Source organism: Pseudophryne corroboree, chromosome 1 (genome assembly GCF_028390025.1).
Source record: "Pseudophryne corroboree isolate aPseCor3 chromosome 1, aPseCor3.hap2, whole genome shotgun sequence".
Classification (NCBI taxonomy): domain Eukaryota; kingdom Metazoa; phylum Chordata; class Amphibia; order Anura; family Myobatrachidae; genus Pseudophryne; species Pseudophryne corroboree.
In genome coordinates this window covers 304,136,970-304,151,829 of record NC_086444.1, presented here as the reverse complement: position 1 = coordinate 304,151,829, position 14,860 = coordinate 304,136,970, and the positions used below count along the sequence as shown (strand labels likewise).

At 48.2% G+C, this 14,860-nt stretch overlaps 1 protein-coding gene across 2 annotated transcripts in view; it reads left to right on the top strand.

Annotated features, from left to right (window-relative positions):
• Positions 1-14,860, top strand: part of ANAPC5 (anaphase promoting complex subunit 5) — a 272,988-nt gene that overhangs the window by 249,932 nt on the left and 8,196 nt on the right. For both annotated transcript variants that reach the window (XM_063964426.1, XM_063964425.1), the window contains exon 16: positions 7,083-7,245. In XM_063964426.1, coding sequence (XP_063820496.1) covers positions 7,083-7,245 — 163 coding nt within the window. The remainder of the gene's footprint in view (positions 1-7,082; positions 7,246-14,860) is intronic.

Below are 14,860 nucleotides of genomic sequence, written 5' to 3'. Positions count from 1 at the left end.
TCATACTGTTAATTAGATAGTATATCACAGGTTATACGGTGTGATTGATGTGGCTGGTATGAATCTTGCCCTTAGAAAAACAAAAATCCTTTCCTCGTACTGTCCGTCTCCTCTGGGCACAGTTTCTCTAACTGAGGTCTGGAGGAGGGGCATAGAGTGTGGAGCCAGTGCACACCCAGATCCAAAGTATTTCTTAAAGTGCCCATGTCTCCTGCGTAGCCCGTCTATCCCATTGTCCTTACGGAGGCCCAGCATCCTCTACGGACTACGAGAAAAAGATTTACCGGTAGGTTTAAAATCTTATTATCCAGTGTGTCCTTCTGCCTCGGAATCCCTGCTTCAAGATATCAGTGCACCATTCCAGCCAGTCTTGCACCTTGCCTCAGTAATCCTGCACCTGTCCAGTTTTGCAAACAGCAGTCTAATCACTCAGACCTTTCTGCATGTTCATCTCCATTCAGTACCTGCAATTCTGTATCCAGACTCCAAACAAACCCCTGTAAATCCTGCCGAATTACAGCTCTGCTATCCAGAACTTTCAGCCTGCAAGTTTGTTTCCCTCTGTGTCCCAGTTCAGCTCTCATCAAACCTCTGCCATTAGCTCTGCTGTGTCAGTCACTCTGCAATTAACCCCTGCCTTACCAACTACATTTCTCCAGGTAAATTATCCTGTTTATACCTTGTGGACTTCTGTGCAGATACCAGGTGACCCAGGCAGAGGGCCGCAACCTGCACATCAGGGGGCAGCGAAGCCCAAATCCACTTGCGGGGTTCCCTGGTGAACACCCCCCGGTGTGTTAGACTCCGCGCCTCTGCTCTGTGTCGCGCCAACCACCTGGTGTCTGGTTCCAGAATACAGGTGCTTTCAAACATCATAACAAAACCAATCAGATTCAAGCTATTATCTTCTAGAAGGTGCTAAATAAATGCTAAGTAGAATCTCCACTTCTAAAACCTTGCACCATAGTTAATATACCGCTTCATGTTTCAGTTTGTTCTCATTTGAAATGTCAGTTTGAATGTTTGGCTTTCTCAGATGTCTGTAGAATATACGAAATGGAGGGAGACACTCGGGGTCCTTGTTATCTGGGGGAAGGGTCCACATTTCTGCTAGGTAGGGGAGTGTGTAGCATTTGTTAAGATAACAAAACAAAATTGATGATTGCTCTGCTGGTAGATAGATTCAGAGGAATTTCTGAATTAATGTCCTATTAGAGACTGAGTGCTACATGCAGTTTTCTCTGACGTCCTAAGTGGATGCTGGGACTCCGTAAGGACCATGGGGGATAGCGGCTCCGCAGGAGACTGGGCACAACTAAAAGAAAGCTTTAGACTACTGGTGTGCACTGGCTCCTCCCACTATGACCCTCCTCCAGACCTCAGTTAGAATCTTGTGCCCGGCTGAGCTGGATGCACACTAGGGGCTCTCCTGAGCTCCTAGAAAGAAAGTATATTTTAGGTTTTTTATTTTACAGTGAGATCTGCTGGCAACAGACTCACTGCAGCGAGGGACTAAGGGGAGAAGAAGCGAACCTACCTAACTGGTGGTAGGTTGGGCTTCTTAGGCTACTGGACACCATTAGCTCCAGAGGGATCAACCACAGGACCCGACCTCGCTGTTCGGTCCCGGAGCCGCACCGCCGGCCCCCTTACAGAGCCAGAAGCAAGAAGTGTTCCTGAAAATCGGCGGCAGAAGACTTCTATCTTCAACAAGGTAGCGCACAGCACTGCAGCTGTGCGCCATTGCTCCTCATGCACACCTCACACTCCGGTCACTGATGGGTGCAGGGCGCTGGGGGGGGGGGCGCCCTGAGGGCAATATAAGACACCTTGGCTGGCAAATCTACACCATATATAGTCAGGAAGGCTATATAGGTGTAAAAATACCCCTGCCAGAATTCCAGAAAAAGCGGGAGAAGTCCGCCGGAAAAGGGGCGGGGCCATATCCCTCAGCACACTGGCGCCATTTTTCCCTCACAGCTCCGCTGGAAGGACGCTCCCTGGCTCTCCCCTGCAGTGTCAAGCTACATAGGGGTAAAAAAGAGAGGGGGGGGCACTAAATTTAGGCGCAGTATATATAATATAAGCAGCTATAAGGGAAAAACACTCATTTATAGTGGGATCCCTGTATTATATAGCGCTCTGGTGTGTGCTGGCATACTCTCTCTCTGTCTCCCCAAAGGGCTTTGTGGGGTCCTGTCCTCTGTCAGAGCATTCCCTGTGTGTATGCGGTGTGTCGGTACGGCTGTGTCGACATGTTTGATGAGGAGGCTTATGTGGAGGCGGAACAGATGCCGATAAATGTGATGTCACCCCCTGCGGGGTCGACACCTGAGTGGATGGTGCTGTGGAAGGAATTACGCGACAGTGTCGACTCCTTGCATAAAAGGTTTGACGACATACCAAATGTGGGACAGCCGGCTTCTCAGCCTGTGCCTGCCCAGGCGTCTCAAAAGCCATCAGGGGCTCTAAAACGCCCGCTACCTCAGATGGCAGACACAGATGTCGACACGGATACTGACTCCAGTGTCGACGACGATGAGACTAATGTAACTTCCAATAGGGCCACACGTTACATGATTGAGGCAATGAAAAATGTGTTACACATTTCTGATGTTACCCTGGGTACCACAAAAAAGGGTATTATGTTTGGAGAGAAAAAACTACCAGTGGTTTTTCCTCCATCTGAGGAATTAAATGAAGTGTGTGAAGAAGCGTGGGCTTCCCCTGATAAGAAACTGGTAATTTCTAAGAGGTTACTAATGGCGTACCCTTTCCCGCCAGAGGATAGGTCACGTTGGGAAACATCCCCTAGGGTGGATAAAGCGCTCACACGCTTGTCAAAGAAGGTGGCACTACCGTCTCCGGATACGGCCGCCCTGAAGGAATCTGCTGATAGAAAGCAGGAGGCTATCCTGAAGTCTATATATACACACACAGGTGTTATACTGAGACCAGCTATTGCTTCAGCATGGATGTGCAGTGCTGCAGCTGCGTGGTCAGATTCCCTGTCGGAAAATATTGATACCCTAGACAGGGACACTATATTGCTAACCGTAGAGCATATTAAAGACGCACTTTTCTACATGAGGAATGCACAGAGGGATATTTGCCGGCTGGCATCTAAAATAAGTGCAATGTCCATTTCTGCCAGGAGAGGGTTATGGACTCTGCAGTGGACAGGAGATGCAGATTCTAAAAGGCACATGGAAGTTTTGCCTTATAAGGGTGAGGAGTTGTTCGGGGATGGTCTCTCGGACCTCGTTTCCACAGCAACGGCTGGGAAGTCTACATTTTTACCCCATGTTCCCTCACAGCCAAAGAAAGCACCGTATTATCAGGTACAGTCCTTTCGGCCCAATAAGGGCAAGCGGGTTAGGGGCGCGTCCTTTTCTGCGCAGAGGTAGAGGGAAAAAGCTGCAGCATACAGCCAGTTCCCAGGAGCAAAAGTCCTCCCCCGCTTCCTCTAAGTCCACAGCATGACGCTGGGGCTCCACATGCGGAGCCAGGTACGGTGGGGGCCCGTCTCAAAAATTTCAGCAATCAGTGGGCTCGCTCACGGGTGGATCCCTGGATCTTTCAAGTAGTATCTCAGGGGTACAAGCTGGAATTCGAGACGTCTCCCCCCCGCCGTTTCCTCAAATCTGCCTTACCAACAACTCCCTCAGGCAGGGAGGCAGTGTTACAGGCAATTCACAAGCTGTATTCAAAACAGGTGATGGTAAAGGTGCCCCTACTTCAACAAGGACGGGGTTACTATTCCACAATGTTTGTGGTACCGAAACCGGACGGTTCGGTGAGACCCATTTTAAATTTGAAATCCTTGAACACGTATATAAAAAAATTCAAGTTCAAGATGGAATCGCTCAGGGCGGTTATTGCAAGCCTGGACGAGGGGGATTACATGGTATCACTGGACATCAAGGATGCTTACCTGCATGTCCCCATTTACCATCCTCACCAGGAGTACCTCAGATTTGTGGTACAGGATTGTCATTACCAATTCCAGACGTTGCCGTTCGGTCTATCCACGACTCCGAGGGTCTTTACCAAGGTAATGGCCGAAATGATGATACTCCTTCGAAAGAAGGGAGTTTTAATTATCCCGTACTTGGACGATCTCCTGATAAAGGCGAGGTCCAGGGAGCAGTTGTTGGTCGGGGTAGCACTATCTCGGGAGGTGCTACAACAGCACGGCTGGATTCTAAATATTCCAAAGTCACAGCTGATCCCTACGACACGTCTACTGTTCCTGGGGATGGTTCTGGACACAGAACAGAAAAAAGTGTTTCTTCCGGAGGAGAAGGCCAAGGAGCTGTCATCTCTAGTCCGAGACCTCCTGAAGCCAAAACAGGTGTCGGTGCATCACTGCACGCGGATCCTGGGAAAGATGGTAGCTTCCTACGAAGCAATTCCATTCGGCAGGTTCCATGCAAGAACCTTTCAGTGGGACCTGTTGGACAAGTGGTCCGGATCGCATCTTCAGATGCATCGGCTGATAACCCTGTCTCCAAGGACCAGGGTGTGTCTGCTGTGGTGGCTGCAGAGTGCTCATTTTCAAGAGGGCCGCAGATTCGGCATACAGGACTGGGTCCTGGTGACCACGGATGCCAGCCTTCGAGGCTGGGGGGCAGTCACACAGGGAAGAAACTTCCAAGGACTATGGTCAAGTCAGGAGACTTCCCTGCACATAAATATTCTAGAACTGAGGGCCATTTACAATGCCCTAAGTCAGGCAAAACCCCTGCTTCAAAACCAGCCGGTACTGATCCAGTCAGACAACATCACGGCAGTCGCCCATGTAAACCGACAGGGCGGCACGAGAAGCAGGACGGCGATGGCAGAAGCCACAAGGATTCTCCGATGGGCGGAAAATCACGTGTTAGCACTGTCAGCAGTGTTCATTCCGGGAGTGGACAACTGGGAAGCAGACTTCCTCAGCAGGCACGACCTCCACCCGGGAGAGTGGGGACTTCATCCAGAAGTCTTCCAACTGATTGTAAACCGTTGGGAAAGGCCACTGGTGGACATGATGGCGTCCCGCCTAAACAAAAAGCTAGAAAAGTATTGCGCCAGGTCAAGAGACCCGCAGGCGATAGCTGTGGACGCTCTAGTGATACCGTGGGTGTACCGGTCGGTTTATGTGTTCCCTCCTCTTCCTCTCATACCAAATGTACTGAGGATAATAAGGAGAAGAGGAGTAAGAACTATACTCATTGTTCCGGATTGGCCAAGAAGAGCTTGGTACCCGGAACTTCAAGAAATGATCTCAGAGGAACCATGGCCTCTGCCGCTCAGACAGGACCTGCTGCAGCAGGGGCCCTGTCTGTTCCAAGACTTACCGCGGCTGCGTTTGACGGCATGGCGGTTGAACACCGGATCCTGAAGGAAAAGGGCATTCCGGAGGAAGTCATTCCTACGCTGATTAAAGCTAGGAAAGAAGTAACTGCAAACCATTATCACCGCATATGGCGAAAATATGTTGCGTGGTGTGAGGCCAGGAAGGCCCCAACGGAAGAATTTCAGCTGGGCCGTTTCCTGCACTTTCTACAGTCAGGGGTGACTATGGGCCTAAAATTGGGTTCCATTAAGGTCCAGATTTCGGCTCTATCGATTTTCTTCCAGAGAGAACTGGCTTCACTACCTGAAGTTCAAACTTTTGTTAAGGGAGTACTGCATATTCAGCCCCCTTTTGTGCCTCCAGTGGCACCTTGGGATCTCAACGTGGTGTTGGATTTCCTAAAGTCACATTGGTTTGAGCCACTTAAAACCGTGGAATTGAAATATCTCACGTGGAAAGTGGTCATGTTGTTGGCCTTGGCTTCGGCCAAGCGTGTATCAGAATTGGCGGCTTTGTCATGTAAAAGCCCTTATCTGATTTTCCATATGGATAGGGCAGAATTGAGGACTCGTCCCCAATTTCTCCCTAAGGTGGTATCACCCTTTCATTTGAACCAACCTATCGTGGTGCCTGCGGCTACTAAAGACTTGGAGGCTTCCAAGTTGTTGGATGTAGTCAGGGCCCTGAAAATTTATGTTTCCAGGACAGCTGGAGTCAGAAAGACTGACTCGCTATTTATCCTGTATGCGCCCAACAAGTTGGGTGCACCTGCTTCAAAGCAGACTATTGCTCGCTGGATCTGTAGTACGATTTAGCTTGCACATTCTGTGGCTGGACTGCCGCATCCTAAAGCAGTGAAAGCCCATTCCACGAGGAAGGTGGGCTCTTCTTGGGCGGCTGCCCGAGGGGTCTCGGCTCTACAACTTTGCCGAGCAGCTACTTGGTCGGGGTCAAACACATTTGCAAAATTCTACAAGTTTGACACCCTGGCTGAGGAGGACCTAGAGTTTGCCCATTCGGTGCTGCAGAGTCATCCGCGCTCTCCCGCCCGTTTGGGAGCTTTGGTATAATCCCCATGGTCATTACGGAGTCCCAGCATCCACTTAGGACGTCAGAGAAAATAAGAATTTACTCACCGGTAATTCTATTTCTCGTAGTCCGTAGTGGATGCTGGGCGCCCATCCCAAGTGCGGATTGTCTGCAATACTTGTATATAGTTATTGTTTAACTAAAGGGTTATTGTTGAGCCATCTGTTGAGCGGCTCAGTTGTTATCATACTGTTAACTGGGTATTGTATCACAAGTTATACGGTGTGATTGGTGTGGCTGGTATGAGTCTTACCCGGGATTCAAAATCCTTCCTTATTGTGTCAGCTCTTCCGGGCACAGTATCCTAACTGAGGTCTGGAGGAGGGTCATAGTGGGAGGAGCCAGTGCACACCAGTAGTCTAAAGCTTTCTTTTAGTTGTGCCCAGTCTCCTGCAGAGCCGCTATCCCCCATGGTCCTTACGGAGTCCCAGCATCCACTACGGACTACGAGAAATAGAATTACCGGTGAGTAAATTCTTATTTTATCTTTCATGGCAAGCTTAGAAATATCACTAAATATTACTTGCTTGTAAAACTTCTTATGGGTGATGCATTTCTGTGCTGTTTTCTGTACCTGTTTTTCTTCTTAATGTTTTATTATCAGGTAGTAGAGGGGTACCTTAATCTTAATCTTAGATGTTCTATTTTCCAGCTGACTCTTGGCATCCCAGAGCAAGCGCTGAATATTCTGCACATGGCAATAGAGCCCATCCTGGCTCACGGAGCGGTGCTGGACAAGGGCCGGGCCATGCTTCTGGTGGCAAAGTGTCAAGTGTCCTCTGCAGCGTCCTATAGCCCACAGAAGAAAACAGAAGGTAATGCTTTCAAAATAGTTTTTCTTTTTCATCCACTAGGGGTCACTGGAGTACTCTAGGGATATGGACGGTTCCACAGGAACTAGGCACTGAATAGTTAAACTTTGACTATACCTCCCCTCCATATTCCAGAGTACCTCAGTGTTTTTTCGGTGCTCACCGTGACTAGGCTTGTGGAAGTTGATCCACAATGACTGAATTTTTTGATTATTTTTTTTTTTGGAATCCCTTTCCCCCTTCCAAGAAGGCGAGGGTCTGGGATAGGAAAGCTGCTGAAGCAGCTGTGGGTGTCGGACCTCTCTAGAAGAGCTCCCTCACTACCACGTGCAGGTCACCTGCAGTAAAAGGCTGACAGTGCTTACAGAGAAGCCTCGTCATTGCCCTCACCACAGGGTCCAGGTATGTTGAACGGGGCGGTCAGCTCACGCTGCCGCCCTGCTGTGTGGGATACTGTGTGTGTGTGTGTGTGGCAGCCGGCCGCTGCCTTCAGCCGCCCGCCGCCGCTTCCAGCGCCGCTGTTTATGCTGTGTCCCCCGCCGCTCTGAGCCGCGCCGGCCACGTTGATTTATGCATAGGCCGCTCCACGGCTCTATGCAGCGCGCTCCCCGGCCCTCGATGCCACTTCCAGCTCCCTCTCCACCATAGCCCGGCTCCGTGTATAGAGAACGATACACGGAGCACGGGGGGGGGGGTGGGGGCGGCACACAAATGTGAGTAACTTTGATGCCACAGTGATGTTCCCTGCACATAGAAATGTCAGGGTCACTGGATAAAATCTCATGATTCAACTCTTGTTGATAAAAGAAGTATGTTTACTAGAATACAGCAGCGCTGCATATGTATGACAATAGGCTATTAAGTCTTTGTTAAACAGGATACATGTTGCTTATATATGTGCAGGTTTGAATGCAACATAGAGGTATATGCAATTAGCGGCGAATTGCGGCAAATTATCGCCGTTTTTTAATTCGACACAATTCGACAGGCGAATTCCGGCAGGTGGCTTCCGGAATTCACCATATTCAATGAAAAACGGATTCGACAGTCCCGCGGGCGAAAAACGGCCGATTTGCCGGATTTTGCAGCGATTTAAAAAAACGGGGAAAAACGGGAAAAAAACGGAAAAAAAATGGCGTTGGGTCCCCCCTCCAAAGCATAACTTGCCTCGGGCTCTTCGAGCTGGTCCTGGTTCTAAAAATGCGGGGACAAAATTGACATGGGATCCCCCGTATTTTTAAAACCAGCACCGGGCTCTGCGCCTGATGCTGGTGCAAAAAATACGGGGGACAAAAAGAGTAGGGGTCCGCCGTATTTTATACACCAGCATCGGGCTCCACTAGCTGGACAGATAATGCCACAGCCGGGGGTCACTTTTATACAGTGCCTTGCGGCCGTGGCATTAAATATCCAACTAGTCACCCCTGGCCGGGGTACCCTGGGGGAGTGGGGACCCCTTCAATCAAGCCCCCGTCCCCCCCAGCCACCCAAGGGCCAGGGGTGAAGCCCGAGGCTGTCCCCCCCCATCCAAGGGCTGCGGATGGGAGGCTGATAGCCTTGAGGAAAATGACAGAATATTGTTTTTTCCAGTAGTACTACAAGTCCCAGCAAGCCTCCCCTGCAAGCTGGTACTTGGAGAACCACAAGTACCAGCATGCGGGAGAAAAACGGGCCCGCTGGTACCTGTAGTACTACTGGAAAAAAAATACCCAAATAAAAACAGGAGACACACACCGTGACAAGTACAACTTTATTACACACTGCCGACACACACATACCTATGTTGACACGCCGACTGCCACAGTCTCCGACGATCCGAGGGTACCTGTGAAAAAAATTATACTCACCTGCCAGTGTCCAGAGATAAATCCACGTCCAGAGATAAAATCCTCGTACTTGGCAAAATAAAAACACGCACACCCGTACCAACGGACTGAAAGGGGTCCCATGTTGACACATGGGACCCCTTTCCACGAATGCCGGGACCCCATGTGACTCCTGTCACTGAGGTCCCTTCAGCCAATCAGGAAGCGCTACTTCGTGGCGCTCACCTGATTGGCTGTCTCGCGTCTGAGGTCAGACAGCGCCTCGCAAAGCCTCTCCATTACTTTCAATGGTGGGAACTTTGCCGTCAGCGGTGGGGTTACCCGCGGTCAGCCGCTGACCGCGGGTGACCCCACCACTAGCCGCAAAGTTACCACCATTGAATATAATGGAGAGGCTTTGCGAGGCGCTGTCTGACAGCTCAGAAGCGCAGCCAATCAGCAGAGTGCAAGGACGTTGCGCTCGCTGATTGGCTTAAGAGACCTTTCAGTGACAGCAGTCACGGGGGGGTCTCTCTGCATTCGTGGAAAGGGGTCCCATGTGTCAACATGGGACCCCTTTCAGTCCGCTGGTACGGGTGTGCGTGTTTTTATTTTGCCAAGTACGAGGATTTTATCTCTGGACGTGGATTTATCTCTGGACACTGGCAGATGAGTATAATTTTTTTCACAGGTACCCTCGGATCGTCTGAGACTGTGGCAGTCGGCGTGTCAACATAGGTAAGTATGTGTGTGACGGCAGTGTGTAATAAAGTTGTACTTGTCACGGTGTGTGTCTCCTGTTTTTATTTGGGTATTTTTTTTTCAGTAGTACTACAGGTACCAGCGGGCCCGTTTTTCTCCCGCATGCTGGTACTTGTGGTTCTCCAATTACCAGCTTGCGGGGGAGGCTTGCTGGGACTTGTAGTACTACTGGAAAAAACAATATTCTGTCATTTTCCTCAAGGCTACCAGCCTCCCATCCGCAGCCCTTGGATGGGGGGACAGCCTCGGGCTTCACCCCTGGCCCTTGGGTGGCTGGGGGGGGGACCCCTTGATTGAAGGGGTCCCCACTCCCCCAGGGTACCCCGGCCAGAGGTGACTAGTTGGGTATTTAATGCCACGGCCGCAAGGCACTGTATAAAAGTGACCCCCGGCTGTGGCATTATCTGTCCAGCTAGTGGAGCCCGATGCTGGTGTATAAAATACGGGGGACCCCTACTCTTTTTGTCCCCCGTATTTTTTGCACTAGCAACAGGCGCAGAGCCCGGTGCTGGTTTTAAAAATACGGGGGATCCCATGTCAATTTTTTCCCCGCATTTTTAGAACCAGGACCAGCTCGATGAGCCCGAGGCTGGTTATGCTTTGGAGGGGGGACCCCACGCCATTTTTTTCCGGGATTTTAACATTCCATTTAAAAAAAAATAAAAAATATTATTTTCCAAAATATATAAATAATACTTGTGCCTCCAAAAAAGACAAACCAAGTACCTAATCCCTTCTAATATAAATAGATATGCTATTATCAATAAAAAAAACACAAAAAAAAATGTTTTACATTTTTTTTATTAGTTTCACCCACCAAAGTGTGGCGGATTGAAAATGTCGAATTTACTGTCTAAAAGCACTGTTGTCGAATTTCCAAACTTCAATTGAATACACTTTGGTCGAATTGCAGCACTTGTATCATTGCAGAAAAGTCGAATTTGACAAAAGTCGAATTTCAAAAAGTCGAATTTTGAAAGTCAGTTTTTTGGACGGAAAGCACTGAATTGCATTGACGATTTTTTTTGGGGGGCGAAAAATTCCCGAAATTCGACAATTTCGGGAATTCGACCGCAATTGCATATACCCCATAGTATGTTTATTAAATCTGCTTACATAATTATAAGTCTGCATATTTAACCATTTTTCCTGTTGTTTTTCCAGAATTTCCTGTATTACATCTCTCCTCCATTGAAGGCGCAGGGGTGTTAAGGGGAATTTGGAACCAGGCATATTGCTGACGTGTACTGCACTTGGCCAGATATATATTTGTAAAGACACCTTAGTGCTATTTACTGAGTCGCGCAAGTTGTATTTTGTATTGTCTGTCGGTATAATGAGTAAGACACCAGCAAAGACTATTATTCTTATCATAACTGTTTATAATGATATTATCCCAAAGACTGCAAATCTGAATCATGGCTGTGGTCAGCCAAATACTGGCTTTGTTCACTGTTGTAAAGTAAGATGTGTTATACAATTGGTCAGCACATGGTGATTATAAAACAGTATCAGTGGAGCACTGCAAGCATTGTGAGTTCAGGCTCACCTGCAGCAGCTTTGCTTAATTCACTTAGCCACACCACAATTGGATACGCCCGATCTCATCTGATCTTGTAAGCTGAGCAGTGTTGGGCCTGGTTAGCCACCTGGGAATACAAGGTGCTGTAGGTATTTTTAAATCTACAGCCACACCACACTGGATTCGGGACCCATTAACTAAGCTGCGGTTAAGCAGCAGACTTCTCAGGTTTTTAAGCCTGTGAGTGGTCACATTTAGTTTCAGACTTCTAAGAATTATTATACTTCTGAATCAGGATATATCTGGATATATGTATATGGGTATATAATATATATGTGTATGTATGCATATATGAAATATATATATATATTTATAAGGTCTGAGTATGTGTGAATATACATGGTTGTATATGTGCGTATATATATGTGTGTGTGTGTATATATATATATATATATATATATATATATATATTATGCTGACATTAAAAATCTATTTTGGCAAGACAACAGTGGCGCAATTGGTCAGCACACAGTGCTTATTAAACAGTATCTGTTGAGCACTGCAAACATTGTGAGTTCAGGCCTCACCTCCCCAGATCCCCAGTGGCCTAATGGATAGGACACTGCCCTCCTAAACCAGGGATTGTGGGTTCAGGTACCATCTGGATTGCAAGTCACTACAGCAACCATTTCATCACCTGAGTTGATGTTTAAACAGCAGCTTTTGCTTATTATTTTTACAGGTGGCTCTGTAGCCAAGTGGTTAGGCTTCCCGCCCACAGTGAACATTGTGATTGCATGGACACTGGTTCAGATCCTGGTTTAACAGGTGTAATATATATATATATATAATAATAATAAAAAAAAAAAACATGGTAGGACACCATTTTTTTTTACGTTACTTCCTGGGTCTTTGCTGGAGGTTGCTGCCCTACAACACTCAGCCTCTGGGGGAGCGGGGGGTTGTTAGGAATTTAATGTATTAATTGTTTTTGACAGCATGTCTCTACAGGAAGATTCACTATTGCTGGAAAGCACATGCACGGTAATGCAGGTTTATACACAGATTACTTCCGTGGTGTACTTACTGGTCGGGGTACATGATCACTAAGTCTAATGCATAATCAAACAAGCACCTTCGCTGCAGAGTCGGTCACACAGTGTGTCGGACAAATTCGACTGCGCAGACAGACCCTTACCAGTCCTCTTTGTGGGGAATGCGGGCGCATGTACTGCCTGAGAGGGAAAAATTTACTGTTTCAGCTAGATTGTTGCGGTCGATTCGCCGCCAGCCCTCATAGCACCAGGCCAGTACGTCAGGTTCTCAGCGAAGGCTGAACAATTTCCAATGAGAGACAATTGCAATTATTGGGCGTTTAACTACCTATCGGAGTGTACTCTACACAGCAGTAGGGCTGTTGCTTCGCCCTGCTTTGGTAAGGGTTTGAGGTAACAAGGCTGTAGTGGCTCCAGTTCAGGTTTGCCCTAAATAAAGACCACCTTACACTTCTTGCTGCCTACAGCTTCTGTGAAGTTGGCAGTTGGTTCTTGCGTCTCAGCTTTGCTAGTGGCGCGCAACGTCCACTTTGGCTACGTTCCAAACGAGAATAGATCGCAGACCGAGTGGGGGGGGAAATCTGATTTCCTACCATTGTCTACGCGAATTCCTGAATGATTCCGTCTCAACGATTTCAATTCCTAGGTATGATTCTCGATACGGTAAATCAAAGAATTTACCTACCCGAACAGAAGTACAGGTCATTCGTCATCTGGTACAATTAGTGCTCAAGCCTTACACAGTCTCGGTTCATTTGTACATTCGCCCATTAGACACAATGGTGGCGGCTTTTGAAGCGCTTCAGTTCGGAAGACTTCACTCACGTCCTTTTTAACTGGATGTGCTCGCAATGGTTGGCTGTGGCCTAACGAGTACAGTGTCTGCCTGCAATACATGCCAAAAACAATGGTCGGGCTCGCTTCTGCAGATTCACCGCAGGGTGAGGTGGTCTCCAAGGGCCAGGGTGTCTCTACTCTGGTGGCTCAAAGTACAGAATCTAACCGCAGGGAAACGGTTCGGCGCCTGGAATTGGATAATTCTCACGGCGGACGCGAGTCTCAGAGGTTGGGGAGCTGTAGTTCAAAATTTTCAGCTCCAGGGTCTCTGGGCGGATCACGAAAGATTGCTGTCTATAAATGTCTTGGAACTCTGGGCAATTTACAATGCGCTACGACAAGCAGTGCACATGCTGCAGGCTCAGGCTGTTCAGGTGCAGTCAAACAATGCGACGGTCGCATACATCAACAAACAAGGAGGAACGAAAAGCCGCATGGCAATGCGGGAAGTAGCTCGAGTCCTCAATTGGGCCGAGGTGATTTTGTCGGCAGTATTCATTCCGGGAGTGGACAACTGGGAGGCGGATTATCTCAGCTGCCAGGATTTTTATCCAGGATGTGAATTAAATCCAGAAGTGTTTCACATGCTGGTCCAGAAGTAGGGTTACCCGCAAGTGGACCTGATGGCATCTCGCCACAATTATCAAATGCCCCAGTACGTGTCCAGAACGAGAGATCCAAAGGCAGTGGCGGTGGATGCTCTCACAATCAAGTGGCCATACAGTCTCGTGTATCTGTTTCCACCGTTTTCCGCTGCTCTCTCTGTTGCTAAAACGGATCAAAAGAGAGTCCGTCACAGTCATACTAGTGGCGCCTCATTGGCCTCGGAGAGCTTGGTTTTCGGATCTCCGCGGTCTACTCGCGGACGTTCCTTGGCCGCTCCCACTGCGTCCGGACCTGTTACAACAGGGTCCGTTCTTTTTCTCCGATTTAGTGCGGCTGCGTTTGACGGAGTGGCTGTTGAGACAGCCCTCTTAAAAAGAGAGGTCATTCCAGAATAGGTTATACCAACCATGTTACGAGCTAGGAAGCCGGTTACGGCAGCTCATTATTACAGAATTTGGCGTGCCTATATAGGTTGGTGTGAAGTTCGGAAGTTTCCGACATCATCTTTCAAGTTATCCCGTCTTTTGTTATGTCTACAGATGGGGTTAGATGGAGGTCGGCGTTTATCCACACTAAAGGTGCAGATATCTGCGTCGTCATTTTATTTTCAAAGAAGATTGGCTCTATTGCTGTCGGTACACACCTTTATGCAGGGTGTCCTCAAAGTACAGCCTCCATTTCACTCCACTTACTGCGCCATGGGACTTGAATCTGGGTTTAGATTTCTTAGTCTTTTTGTTTCGAACCCTTACAACAAGTGGATATTAAGTTTCTCACTTGGGAAACAATTTCTCTCCTAGCCTTAGCTTCGGCAGGGCGGGTTTCAGTTTTGTCATGCAAGCCACCGTATTTAGTGTTTCATAATGACAGAACGGAATTTTAGACGAATCCCGCTTTCCTGACAAAAGTAGGGTCCTCTTTTCACATCAATCATCCAATAGTAGTTCCTGTGTTAACAGGAGATTCTGGAATTTTGGTTGTGGTACGCACATTACGAGTTTATGTATTCCGAACGTCTACAGTTCCTAAGA